The sequence below is a fragment of the Paramisgurnus dabryanus genome, chromosome 5, assembly GCF_030506205.2.
Source record: "Paramisgurnus dabryanus chromosome 5, PD_genome_1.1, whole genome shotgun sequence".
NCBI classification, from domain to species: Eukaryota; Metazoa; Chordata; class Actinopteri; order Cypriniformes; family Cobitidae; genus Paramisgurnus; species Paramisgurnus dabryanus.
In genome coordinates this window covers 17,253,693-17,269,119 of record NC_133341.1, presented here as the reverse complement: position 1 = coordinate 17,269,119, position 15,427 = coordinate 17,253,693, and the positions used below count along the sequence as shown (strand labels likewise).

General features: G+C 36.9%; 1 protein-coding gene across 4 annotated transcripts in view; it reads right to left on the bottom strand.

Moving 5' to 3' along the window:
• dab2ipb (DAB2 interacting protein b) overlaps positions 1-15,427 on the bottom strand; it is a 138,277-nt gene that overhangs the window by 76,110 nt on the left and 46,740 nt on the right. Inside the window, exon 1 of one of the 4 annotated variants that reach the window (XM_065293449.2) lies at positions 10,043-10,434. The exons of the other annotated variants lie outside the window; for them this stretch is intronic. Coding sequence (XP_065149521.2) covers positions 10,043-10,166 — 124 coding nt within the window. The 5' untranslated portion in view covers positions 10,167-10,434. Of the gene's footprint in view, positions 1-10,042; positions 10,435-15,427 lie in introns of those variants that run through there. 4 annotated transcript variants of the gene reach the window in all.

The following is a 15,427-nucleotide window of genomic DNA, read 5'->3' as shown; positions in this document are numbered from 1 at the left end:
CTCATGTTTGCTGTAAAATATATTTTGTTGCCTAAACATAGAAACAGTGCACAAATGTAACCTCTGCAGAAGTGAACACCACCCACACAAACACCTGCATATCTGTCTCACTCTCCTTGAGCTTTAACACGTGTTTCCATTAGACCCGGCTGTCCTCGGCGACACCATGATTGACAGATACCTTCCCAGCGGTCATAAAAGACAATCGCCTACCTCAACTGTTCCCATAGCAACCACATCTCAAACCTTTAGAGAATTTAGCGAGTCTCAGAATAATCTCTTACAGAAACAAGGCCAACTGTCAGCACACGCAGAGGGTCACAAAACACACTTCCTGAGCTGTGGGCTGGGACATAGTGCTTCCAGGTCTTCCTGTAGAGGACATTCCTTAGTGGAATGAGGTAACATAATATGACTCAGGATCTTATATGTAGACTTCAAATCAACAAAACCATATAATAAGTTATAACCTTATTATTGATAACATTTTTTATATAATACTATTCATATTCTGGGAATAAAACTTTTTCGACTGGAAAAAACATCACATTTAAAGAAAAAATATAATATAATATCACAAAACGGAGGATTTGCATATGCAAAGTGTGTGTGTGTGTGTGTGTGTGTGTGTGTGTGTGTGTGTGTGTGTGTGTGTGTGTGTGTGTGTGTGTGTGTGTGTGTGTGTGTGTGTGTGTGTGTGCATTGTTCAATGGTTCCCTTTTCTAATCAAACATTCCCTGCACCTGCTCCTAAAGCTCACAATGCTTGAATGACCTGCCATGCAAAACTGCAAGAGCACACAAAAATACACAAACAGGTACACAAACAAACAAGAGAAAGATGTCTACCTGTCAACATACTGAAAAGGACAAACATTTCTATTAGACAGTAAGACAACATTGATCAACTCACATTCAGTGCATGGCTGTCAGGAGGGTGTTTACCATCCTCTGCACCTATTATTTACTCCATGGCAGGCCGGCAAATGTATTTGATTTCGTTTTGTCCAGCTTTTTTACTATTTGTAATGACCATTTATGACGCAACAGGGTGCAGAGCATTACCGCCGGTAAGAAATAAAAATTCTGTAATGACTGAAACGACTTTTCACAGACTAAAGCAGCCTATTGAATTAAATGAACGTATGGTAGGGCTTTTTATCAGCCGCTGATTAAATTGTGAAAAGTGACATATTCCTATAAGCAAGTTATTTAGATACACCTACCTTCACAATTGGTGATTGGGGACAATTGGTCGAATTGCGTTTGTATGACCATCTCTGCGTATGTGTGTAGCTTTTATAAACCAGGTGGTTGAATGGGCGGGTTTAATACTTATTTGACTATTGCCTTGACTGTCACACAACATTGTATACAACAGCAGAGAAGAGAGGTTGGATAAGTTCAAATAGGTTTACAAAAATGCTTCTCACATTTTGTAGGATAAGACCAAGGACATGCATTAAGAAAGTAAATTTTTTTATTCATGTGATTTTTAGATGAGTCAACAGTGGTAATGAAATGAGTCAGGGATAACGCAAGATGCTCAGTTATGATTTGTATCTTTTTTCCGTATTGTTTTGTTTCGGCAGGCTGCTCTGACGCAAGCTTCCATATGAAATAATACAATATATCAAGTGCTGCTTGAAAAGGCTTTGATAAAATAACTGTAGCTATTTCAATTTGAAATACACTACTGATCAAAACAGTTTATGTTTATTCATTCTTTATTCATTTTTTCAACATTTGATAATAATAGTAAACTCATATAACGAATGTCACACATGTAACTAAAAATTGTGTTATTTATGAATTGAAAATAAATCTAAACTTTGCTATATTTTAGGATATTCACAATAATAACAAACTGTCACAAAGAAATTAAGGTACAAAAGCTGGGGCCGCAGTAGTACCATTTCAAAAAGTACACCTTTGTACCTAAAGGGTGCATATTAGTACATCAAAGGTACATATTTGTACCTAAAGTTATACACATTTGTACCTAAATGGTACATATTAAGATCTTTATAAGGGTACTGTCACAGTGACATACAGTAGTTTGTAATTTTATTTCTAATAGGGTGCTGTGCCTTTCTTTAGAAAGTATTAAAGAAGTTCCTGCGCACTTTTTGGCTGTTTTCTTTATTATGCGATCAAATCCAAGTCATCCATTTTCATAAAATTTTATTTAAGTTGTGTTATGACAGAAATTAATGTTGACAAATTTACTTTTATCTATGTTAAACTCATTTAAAACATTTAAGTATATGCCTTGGTAAAGGAACAAATTGACACAAATTTAAAGCAAATTTCAAATTCATAAAAGCATCTTACAAATACACACAGCAACACCAAACTTGCAGAGCAGAAAAGTTGCAGACCAATCTTCCCAATTAGTCTAAAAAGAGCAAAAACGTTTTTTAAAGTTTTAAAACAGTGATCTGACATCCTATGCTAAAGCACTGGGTGCTAAGAGGAGTACATGGGGGCCACAGTTATGGGCCACAGATATTGATGACATTAAACCCATCACAGGACAGCACTCAGACAGTTGGCCAATCAAATTACACAATAACAAAAGAACAACTATAGCTTATTATAAACATCGCACAAGAACATATGATTCAATTCAGACCTTAAAATAGAATCTAACAGTAAAATATCTTTTGAAAGTTATCAGAAAATGCAGATAGAGGACATAATGCATGGATGATGCCATTGTGTTTATGTACACATAATTCGTATTTGTGTACAAAATTCCTTCTAAAATGTCAAAAATGTCACAAAATCTGAGAAAAATACAGCACAAGCCAGTTTCTAACAATTGTTCCAGACTTTCCAACACTGACAGATAGAAAGCGCCTTTGGGGACAGGGAGAGGATTAAAGGTGCAATGTGGGAGTTTTAGAAAGATCGCTTGAAATGCAATATAATTTACATAACTATATTATCAGTGATGGTTTGTATTATCTTAGAATAAGCCGTTTTTATCTGCATACACCGCGGGTCTTCTTACATGAAAGTTGCCGTCATGTTTCTACAGTAGCCCTAAATTGACAAACTGCTCTACAGAGCACATTTCATCCCTACGTCATCTCAGACAATGACATGCTTGTCCTGGGGCAGCTACCATAACTTCTCATTGCGTTTTGAAATTGAGGTTGGTTGCAATTCGCAATCTCACCAGTAGATGTCTTTTAAAAACTCACATTACACCTTTAAATTATTAGTATCTTGCTCTTTTTGCAATTGTTTAGCTACTCATAAAAGTTGTTTACATTTTTCTGGCACCTAATTCCCTTTTTATTGTCTTGTATCGTTCATATTGGGGCTGCAAGTTCTTTAAACTTTGGCAATATTGTAAACAATAAAAATGATGTTAATAAAGCTTTGCCGACTCTGACTGTGAGAGAGACTGTGCGGGTATGTGTGTGCGTGTAAAGTGTGTTTGGGAAAGCAAAGGAAGCTGGTGTTTTTGCACATTGAAGTTGAAGAAAACTCAGACATTCCAGAACACACACAGCACACACAAACACACACAGTCTTCAAATATCAAGTAATTGTTGAAAGCAAATCATAGACAATATTGCACACATATACAGTTCATTTTAGTCTCCTTTTTAGTTTTACATCTTTAGGCTTTACCATGTCTGTTAAATCATTGTTACCTCTGTTGTCCTTCACCTTGCTTGTTCTGTTCATTTCCTGTCTCTCATGTCTTAGTCACTGTCTCTTTCCTATGGTCTTGTTCTCTCTCCCTTTCTTCCTTCTTCCATTATTATTTTTTTGTTTTGTTGTTTTGTTGCTACAGTTTTGGATAATGTTTATTTGAACTGTCCACAATCCATCTTAACAACTAGTATATACACATAAGCAATCTTTGCACAAATCCTATAAAAATGACACATTTTTATAGATCATCTTTTGACATAACCCAAGCACAATTGTACATTTATATTTACACCGGTTTCTATTATTAACAGATGAGATGATATACTTCCCTACTACATTCAGTGTATTTCCTCAATTTTTTGCACTAAGTATGATAAACTGGACAACAATAGACCAAAAATGTGGTGAGCGCATAGGACATGAATCATTTCGAAGACATTGAGTATCTTTCCACATCGCAAAAAAATTTTTTTTACTAGACATATTAGTATAATACACATGCAGCTGTCCCTGCCACTTTAACCAATAAGCCTTCTTTTAGTCAACCAGCTGTAACAAAAAGAAATGTTGATAGTTAATTTGTTCCTGGTATACCAGCTAGACCAGTGGTTCTCAAACTGGGGTCCGGGGGGCCGCGAGATGGTGCCCAGGGGGCCCCAGTTTTATGACATTTTACAAAATACATTCATTCATCATGAATTCTGTGTAATTAAACCTAAAAAATTAAGGCTACTTACCAACAGCACTACTTTGTATAACTTAATATGTTTTGTTTAATTAAAATGTTAAATTTTAGAACAGTTTTTGTCATAAATTTTCTTTGGGGGGGCCGCGAAGGAATGCACCGTACACAAGGTGGGCCGCACGCGGAAAAAGTTTGAGAACCACTGAGCTAGGCCAACAACACATTAACATAAACCAGCTTGGACCAACATAGAAATTCATACTTGTTAAGCTTTTTTGCCGAACAAGCAGCAGAATACTGAGAATATGTTTAGCCTTTTTATTTATAAGCATGATACAGAAAAAAAAAGAATAAAAAATGATTAATGTTTCCCATATTAGTACCATACCTTAAAAATCTGAGCATATTAGCTATCTACTAGACCAAGGGTTCTCATATTTTTTGATTGCAGGGACCCCCATAATGAACCTATAGCGAGGGACACCGTTTCTAAAATATGTGTATATCCATCTTCTTTTTTATATAAAGAATCATTTAAATTGCGTTAGATAAATAGTAATTGTGATATTATAAGGGAAGCTAATTTTTACAAAATTTTATTTACTTTGTGTGTATTCTCCATAGACTGTAAAAAAAGTATGGACGTATTTTCCGTAACATCACCCATTGGTTTGTGAGGATAGTTTTTGAAGCTTAAAGTAGGCGGCCGTTGCCTGCCGTCGCCATCTTGGCCGCGCGTCACCGTGAATCACTTGCGGAAAACTGAAAATGGGTAAAGAGGCGGGACATGGGTGAAGCTGAGGTGGATGGTTGCTGAAACCACCCCCGCCTAGCTAGATTCTAGTGACAGCAGTGGCCACACCCTTAATTATGCAATAGTTTAAGGCTTCATATAATTTAAACGGATGAGTTGCAAAAATATTCACCCCCCTCACAGTTGTCATGAAGGGCAAAATTAGCTATAAAGATCAAAAACACTTTTTATACCAGGCTGTAAACATATTATTTTCTACTGTAAAGTTGGGCATTTTTAACATGGTGGTCTATGGGAATTGACTCCCTTTTGGAGCCAGCCGATGAAGCGGCCAGTCGATGAATTGCAGTTTAAATCACTTCCGTATTGGGTTCATCAGAGTGATCGGAAGGTTGCCCCTCTGTATTCTCTTTAACTTTTTGGGGGGACCCATTGGAACCTTCTGAGGGACCCCAGTTTGAAACCCCGGTACTAGACGACAGCTGTTTAGATACATATCTACAAAATTATGTGAAGAAGAGAGGGGACAGGAGGTGTTGCTAGCCAGATTCGAATTAATTCACCTCTCCCACATTTGCAACCTAGCTTAACATATCAAATGATGTTCCATTTGATCCCAATGTTCCAAGTGACCCTCTTAAAACAGTCCCCTAGCATATATCTTGGTTATTAATGTACTGTGTGAAACCAATCTCAGATCAGTAGTACAGGACAACCTCCACCATAATCTTCTGACATAGTATTCCTATGAGATAATGTTGAGTAAACATGTGAAATCCACAGCTGCAAGCAACTGTCAGTCACAGCTAAGCTCACTCACTAATCATGATCCCATGTCTTGCCTAATCTGAAACCATAGAAAGGCAAAAAACTTCGACTGTGGGAGAGCTGGGGTTGTACTGTCCACAGGACAGCGGACAGCACAACCTCACACAGCTGTGTCAGTATGTGTGTTACAGGTTGTCCCTTTAGCAGCTGGTACAATGGTGATGTAATGTTGTTTTATCAGATATGAACAGACAAGGGTGAGGGAGGAAGGAAGGCAGAGCTAGAGAGAGAGAGAGAGAAAGGGCAAGAGAGAGAAACATACTCCATAGACACTCTTGACATACAACTCTAAATAAATATACTACAGTTTGCTCTTAACGTTTGTTCTTAATGTGTGCCCTTATGCGCGTTTGTCCTTTGTGTGGGTCCGTGGTATTGGTTGTGTAACAGGGTTGAGCTCAGGTGAGCTCACAGAGGAGTCAGTTTCCTCACTGAGTATGCTAGCAGTATTTGAATATTCAGATTCAAAGTTTCGTCATCTTTTGTCATGTTCAAGCTGATAAGCTATCGGTTAGCTGAACCCAAACAAGTGCTGCAGGTAATACGGCTCATAATTCTGTTGCATTTACACTCAGTTTGCAAATGAAGAGATGAACCAAAAAACGAGATTTCTGAAAAATTAAAAAAACTGAGTCATCTCATTTTGCAACGAAACTCTTCAAATATAAACAATGATATTCATTCTCATACCACTTAAAATGAGACTCAACCAGTGTATAAATCCCTTTTATTGACTAGCAAATGGCAAACAAATACTAATACTGTAAATACTTTTGAACTCAGTATTCTGTTAAATTTTATAATATATCCAATGTGTAAGTGAGCCAGAAGATCAATTCCGTATTTCTTCTTCAAGCAAATACTGTTTGTCAGAAAAAGGCCCGTTTTGCACAAAGGTAAACACAGATATTATGGCACACTTTCCAGCCAAACATTAATTTTGAATTACTCATACAACAAGATTAAAATAACATTACAATCCGACGTTATGGAGTTCAACATTGGGTCAAAAGGGTAAAACCCAGCCGTTGGGTTAAATTAATCCAAAAACGTTTTTATATTTGACCCAACAAAGAGTTAAAACAACACAGAATATGGGGTTGAAACAACACAGCCTATGATTAAATAAAACCCAATGGGTTGGGTCCCTTAAAGGGGACATTTTTAAGATGTAAAATAAATCTTTGGTGTCCTAAGAGTACATTTGTGAAGTTTTATCTCAAAATATCATATAGATAATTTATTATAGCATGTTAAAATTGCAACTTTGTAGGTGTGAGCAAAAATGTGCCATTTTTGGGTGTCCTTTAAAATGCAAATGATCTCTGCACTAAATGGCAGTGCAGTGGTTGGATAGTGCAGATTAAGTGTTATTATAATAAGATCTCCTTCTGACATCACAAGGGGACCCAAATTCCAATTACCTATTTTTTACATACTTACAGAGAATGGTTTATCAGTCGTTACTGGGTTGATCTTTTACACATTTTCTAGGTTAATGGAAGCACTGGGGACCCAATGATAGCACTTAAACATAGAAAAAGTCAAATTTTCATGATATGTTCCCTTTAAATGAGGGGTTTTTAAACTGTGGGTCAGGATCCACTTGTGAGTCACACCAATGACTAGTAATGACAATGATTTGATATACCATAAGGTATTTTAGTATATTGCAAATTACTTTACATTTCATAAAAATGACAAGGAAAATTAAAACTACTACTTCTTTGATGTTCAGGTCCTTTATTTTGAAATCTTGTCTTGCCATGTTGTCTCTTTTTCCCTATTCCCTAATGTGTCATGTTCCCATTGGTTCCCTGTCCCTTTATAAGCCATCTTGTTTCCATTGTCTCTTGTCGGTTATTGTTAATGTAATGAGTAGTTGCCATGTCTGTTTTCTTGTCTTGTCATGCCATGTCATGTCACGGATTTTTGTTTATGCTTTTTTGTTTTATTAAAGTCCCTTTCTGCAATTAGATCCTGCCTTCATTTTATATTTTGGACTACACCGTTACAATTATAAAAAGAGAAAAAATTGTGTTTCCTCATATTTACATTTTAAATATGTTGGCGGGTCCCGAGATAGATTATACCCATTTAATGGGTCGCAAATGAAAAATGAAAATCTTTCCTTCTTCTTTCCAACGTACTTTCCGACGTGGCAAATAACAGTACAATAGTACCTCAAAAATACATATTAGTATTTCAAAGGTACATATTGGTACTAAATGTTTACATAATGGTTCATACAATTAACTTTTTAAAGGGTGCTGCGCCACTGACAGCTAGGGTAGATATTTTGACATTTTTCTAACAATGTAGATCCTTAAGGAACAGTAATCTACCCAAAATTGTATTCTGTTTTGAATTCCTGTAAAGGTACCAAACGGAAACTTAGGGTACAGCCCCAGTGACAGAAAGGGTACAGTTTTGTACCTTTATTTCTGAGAGTGTATTTGCGTATACACAAGATGCAAAATGTTAACTGCTTTTTAGAAACCCATCACGCATTGTGCCCTTCTCAACACACTGGACTAAGCAGAAGTAATATTTAGTTAAAGTAGTTTTTACTATTTAAAACATAGCAGTTAACCAAAACATAATCATATAATACGCAGCTTGACATTTATTCCCGACGCATACCAATAAAAACATGTGAAATCCTCTATAACTACTGTATCACTCCACAGAAAACTTCCTGATTTGGTCTCTTGCTGTCAAATCAACATCACTGAAACAAATACTTGCACACACAGATAATCTTATTTCAAACACACTTACAGTAGTTCTGAGCAAGTACTGTTTGTACACTATCGAGTGAACTGACAGCATCCCATTATCAACCGAGCAAAAACACTTTCTCAATATAAAGAACAAACACATCACATAAAACATCTATGTAATCCATATGCTGTCAGTGTGGCCTATAATCACTGCTTCTGTTTGTTCAACCCTCCTTTTAAGTCCTTGTCACCTTGAAGCTCAAACAGCCGTGCCATTATAAAGGTCTATCAAAAACCACCACATATCCAACAAGAATGGATTCTCTGAGTGATTGAATTGAGTTTGAATGAGTCGAGGATCCAAATCGACCCTATGTGTAATGAATCCAGATAGTGGTAGCCTGGATGAGAATTCGAAAGAGTCATTCACAGCCATCACATTTGAAATTACTTAAAGCAAAGAGAAAGTGGGAGTGTGAGATCAGATACTTCTTGATCCTGCTTGACTGGTTTGGACAATTGGGTAAAAGTGTGTTTGATGTGTTAGGTTTGATACTTGCGCCTGGTCACCTGCTTCATTGTTCAACTGTAAAGTTATTACTGATAACAACACAGAAGCAAACTCCGCCCACTAGGAGGGAGGGCTGGTTAACGCAGCTTTTATGATTTGTGTGGTCTGGTCCGGGTGATAGTTATGTGTTAAATCTGACACAAATGTGATAGAATGACTACGCTTTTTGTAGATAAGATTGTATAAGATTGGAAAAAAAGGAAAAGTAAAGAAAAGTACTGAACTAGAATTATCCTCACTTACACCACAACACAGCCTATAATAGCTGTATAATAAATGACAGCTCTGAGCAGCTCTTATCTCTCTTTTAAACATATACACAAACACCCTAGCAAACACTCATTTATGTAAATCAAATGAATAGTAATCTCAAAGATAATGAGGATCTGTTAGCATCCTGTTTTCAGAATCCAAAAAGAAGTGCAAACTAAAGAGAGTTAAATGAGCACTTCTAAGATCAGGCGACTATTGTTCCCGTTCAAAGTTTAAATAATGTGACAACAGACTTTTCTACAGAAGTGAAGTATAGTACTTGAAAAGTGCCGCTATAAACAAAGCAGTGATAACTATGTTTATGACAATGGAAGGCAGTTATACACTGATAGAAGGGCTATTATAATGCTTCACTACTGTGGTAGCACAACATTAACATGTGTAACATACTGCACATAAGCGTGACAAACAAACTACTTATGACTATGTTAACACAATGCATTGTTCCATTTATTAACTAAACAATACTGAAACTATGTTCAGGGTGAGAGGGGATATTTCAGGAACAATGCAATAAGGTTATAACGTGACGTTTACCCCTATTGTTTGTAGCTCTGCTTCTACTCCTGGAGCGACTGCGTTGTCTCTGTAGTCTCGTTCGACCCAGGAGTCTGTAGTAATATCCTGGTCTCCCAGAACCTTTCCGCGTAACACCTGACATTGCTCCGAGCACGCTCCTGTCAGACAGACACACACGCCTCAAACCACGGCTCCACTTATCCAAAAGACACACACGCAGACACACGCTTCTGCGTGATTATCTTATAGCCACCAAAACTTTAAAGATCCCTTCTGCTTGTAAAAGCAACAGTTGTGCAGTGACATCCAAAAAATCAGAGGAAATCCATTCCAGCACTCAAGTCCTGGAGCTAGGAAAAGTCCAACTGTAGGAAGGAAAGTTTGTCTTCCCTATCTCTCTCTCTCTCTCTCTCTCTCTTTCTCTCTCTCTCACTCACTTTTGCCCTGTTGCTTGATTCTCACTTGGGGGAGCTCAACAGGCTCTCCAGTGCCACATGCTCTCTCTCTCTCCCTCTCTCTCTCTCTCTCTCTCTCTCTCGCTCTCTCTCTCATACACACAGCAGTGGGAAGGCAGAGGTATTCCATTGAACATGAGAGCGACACAAGACAAAGTTTGCATGTGGGGTTTGAGTGAAAACCAGGACTGTATCTAGAAAGACGGAGTGTGTGATGGGTTAATCCTGTAAAACCTATTATGTGTTGTATGCAGACAATGACACTAATTTTTTGCATCAATATGGTTTAAATTTTCATGTATATTCATATGAGTTTTATAACTTCGATTATTTACTTTGTTGTAGCTACTTTCAATACTTTCATCACAGTAAATCTGTGTTATTTTACAGTACTTTATAAAAAACATGAGAATGAAAAAAAAAAATAAATGTTACAATGTTAGAAACTGCAAATGTCCTGAAAAGATAGGATTTATTTCCTTATGCAAAACACAATTTTTTAATGTGACATGATGTGGCATATTATTGTATTTTTTCACATTATTACTGCAACATTATGCATATCTTAATACTTAAATATAACCAATGAAAGAATACATCAAACATTTAAGTTTCCTCGAAAATCTACAGTACGGTATATAATCCTTTTTTAATGACTGTTGTTGAAAATACTTTCTTAATTTAAATTTTAATATAAATCAGAATTAGAAACCAAGAGCCAAATATTATGACAAGCTTAAATTTAATCCACAATAAATGCATTCCTCAGAGGCAGTTAATTGAACCATATATACGTTAAAGGAATAGTCAATTTTCTTAAAAGAAAAATCCAGATAATTTACTCACCACCATGTCATCCAAAATGTTGATGTCTTTCTTTGTTCAGTCGAGAAGAAATTATGTTTTTTGAGGAAAACATTGCAGGATTTTTCTCATTTTTATGGGCTTTAATGGACAGCAACACTTAACACTTAACTCAACACGTTTTTTTTTTCAACGGAGTTTCAAAGGACTATAAACGAACCCAAACGAGGCATAAGGGTCTTATCTAGCTAAATGATTTTCATTTTTGACAAGAAAAATAACAAATATACACTTTTAAAGCACAACTTCTCGTCTAGATCCGGTCCAGCGCGACCTAACGTAAATGCGTAGTGACGTGAGAGGTCACGTGTTACATATATGAAATGCACATTTGCGGACCCTTGTATTCAATAAACTGACACAAAGACATGAATTAGTATCATTCCACATCGGAACGGTCCTCTTCCAACACACGTGTAAATACTGGGGCGGAGTTTCGCGTTCGTCCTCTGTGACCTCTTGATGTCATGACGTATTGCGTGCGGTCACAATGACGCTTTCAGGACTGGATCTAGGCGAGAAATTGGGGTTTAAAAGTGTATATTTGTTATTTTTCTTGTCAAAAATGAAAATCGTTTCGCTAGATAAGACCTTTATGCCTCGTTTGGGATCGTTTATAGTCCTTTGAAACTCCGTTGAAAAAAAACTGTTAAGTGTTGAGTTAAGTATTAAATGTTGGTGTCCATTAAAGTCCTCAAAAAACATAATTTCTTCTCGACTGAACAAAGAAAGACATCAACATTTTGGATGACATGGTGGATTTTTCTTTTAAGAAAATTGAATATTCCTTTAAGGTGAATTCAACTAGCTCAACTAACTAACATAAAGTCACCCTAAACTAACATATGGAGAACATTTGTTTGCTAAAAACATTTTTTTTACATGCATAACTCACATTACAATCCAAACTAAACAGACCAGTTCAATCCGGAGACAGGAGGAATGTTCAAAAACAGTCCAGGTGTATAGCAAAACCAAACTTGTCAGTGAGATAAAAGACTTGGCCAGAGGCCGGATGTTTGAAACCTGTCCAGATGACATTCCAGAATTGTGCCAGTGTTTTATCAGTCTGCCTGTACATTGGCAGGCCTCTTTCACTGGGGTAAATGGATTTGATTATATGATGATGACACAGTTAGTTTCAAAGATAAGTGGAAATAGAGAAACGCACAAATGAATTCAATTCAATCCAGTAACATTTTGTGCTCCGCTCCAGGTTTAGATAAACCCCAGTTCAGGTTTTAGACTCTTCATCCCCATAAGAGGCCCAGACTAGCTTTACTAAGACATGCTTCTCATCAGCCAATCAGGACTAGGGGGCTGGGGGTTCGGGTCAAGCAGCTGGAATACAGCAGAACAGATGGACACAAAGATGCGCGCACACACACTTACAAATGACTTACAGGCATCACCTTACTTTTGTATATACAGTATTCAACATATACAGTATACGATATAGACAGTATAAATGACCAATTAGGGGTTAGAACTAAAAATTGTAAAAGACCTAGCATACCTACACAGTGACAAAGAGAAAGATACAATTTGTCATTGCAACAGTCACAGATGTTTTAGGAGAAAAAATCAGCACCTCGATACCTATAAGCACAATGCAACACACACCACAGCACCTGTTGAAGTGTCTGTGAGTATCAACCCTCCTTGGATACACAGAAATTCAACTCTTATAACAATCTGCCTATTGTTATCCATTCAGCCATCCTTCTTTTAAATCATTCCCTGTCCAACCTCTTTCTGTCAAACTGCTAGAGCTATCCAGGTGACAACAAATCCTTAACTCGCCATAAACCAGTCAAACTGTAAATTTACACAAAATGCTTTAATATATAAAGCCAGTATTTTTTAAGATTACTGCCCGGATTTCCTTTCCGTGTCCCTGCAGACCAACAAAAATAAAGCATTTTAAGACATAACCGCAATAACACACATAGTTCCACTGTTCCTCGCTTAAACAGTGTAAGAGAGCTGTTTGCCTGGGGTCGCACTAGGGGGCAAACTCTGAATCGAGGTCATTTCCTGTTCTCATGATTTTTCTAGACACTCCGGACTCATGGGAGTTCACCACAGTTTAGCATTGTGTGCATGAGCTTAGTGTGAAGGAAAAGTGATGGACATTGGAGAAGCATTGCATGCTCAATCTTGCCTTTCCAGATCGCAAAACTAGAATGGCACACATACACACACAGATTTATACGCAAGAGTTTCAAATGCACTGTTATCTTTACAGACTCCAGGAACAACGCATTGGTCTATATTGATGTGCTATAGAGCTCAACACACCTTTGATCCTATGTCCTATTCTTTTAAAATCCTTTTCTGGTTTGCGCTATTATATTTCATTTCAATGAATGATTGTGTGCATGTCTGTTTGAGGGACATACTTTGTCTTTTCATGAAAGTATGAAGTTTTAGTTCGGTGTGATTGGTGTCTTAGCTATCTGACCTTATCTGTGCTGCATGTGAAGAGTATCAGAAGATCTTCTTCACCAAAGAAAAACTAAATGAGTAAAAAGATAGTAGGTGGGGAGAAGATAAATCTGTGCTAAAAAAAGATTTGTCATTTATCTTTTTAAGTTTCTATTGACAGTCTGTTTCAGCCACACTCACTCTCTCTCTATCTCTTTGAATGGCCTTTACAAAACCTGCAAAAGGAACAAAAGGACACATAATCATTTATAAGTTCCAAAAGGAGGACACTTTTAGATAAAGTAGAGAAAAGAGAAGATAAAGCTTTAAACTTTAAAAGTGCACTGTGTGACTTTTAGGAGGATCACATAAATGCAATACAATATACATAACAATATATTCAGTTGTCTCAGACGATGACATGTTTGTCCTGTGGTGACTACTCTGGCTACTCTATGTTTAAGGAATAGATGCAAAACCCTCTAAGTGCATCTGACATATTTTCTTGTAAATGATGACAATGAAAAGGTTATTAGTCAGTAACTGAGATGCCTTATTTTCACAAATTATGTCCTTTATGTCCCTTTAGTCACTACATTGGCATTTAACAAAATCTTCATTGTCTTTCACTGCAAAACCCACTAATTGCATTCGAGCTTTTCTGCTAAAAAAATTCACTCAAAAAAAAAAAAAATTATTTGGACAAGACACAGTAAACAGTTGCAAAATCACTAAAAATGCAACTATCTGTAAAAAAAACCTTTGCAAATGATGAAAGTTAGAATGTAAAATTGAGAGAAACTGAACCACACATTAGGGGGCGCTGTGATTGACGTGACTGCCACAAACGGGTTGTATTCAGGTCCAAGTACTCACAGGTGACAAAAGTTCGAATGTGAACCACGGATGATGTTGTTCATCCAATTCTTCTTTTGTGCACTTAGAGGACTTTGCTAAAAATGTGGCGTTTAATGGATTCTGCCAACAAACGATATTTCTGAATGGCTTGAGGCTGGGATTAAGTGAATATGATGATCATATAATATGTGCAGAGAGCAATATTATTATCAGGGTTTCCGGCATCACTTTTCAGTTCAGGCGGCCCACCTAAGCTGGGATACCCTAACACCTTAACTAGGTCGTCCAAAAAAAAATTTCACCAAACGCCACATGGCCGAAATGAGAGAAAGACATGGTCTGTCACTGTCAGGAGGATAACTAGCCTGTTGATAAAACATTTAATTCATTACTAATCTAGTATGTGTTCATTTTCTGTCATAGTTTCTTCAAAATTGAGTTTTATTTAAGTGTTTTAAATAAAATATTTTTTATGACGCGTACGCCCAGCCCCTTTGATTGCTACGCCCCGGCCCGCCTACTGCACAACCCTACCACCTTAACTAACAAATTTTCTGCGGGAAACCCTGACTATTATCTCATTTTTGACGGAGGTGGCGTTTAGCAGCTTTTGCATGACCTCCTCAAATAAACTACGTACCAAATACACGTCATCTTCATTAAGAAATATCACTGTACCCATCTCTCTTTATTGTTTCAATTTTCTCCTGCAACATTGTGATAAAATGGTAACTCAAGTGTGTCTTCTAAAAATAACCCAAAAATCTCACATACGTCTTCACTAGTTTTGTAGAAGAGA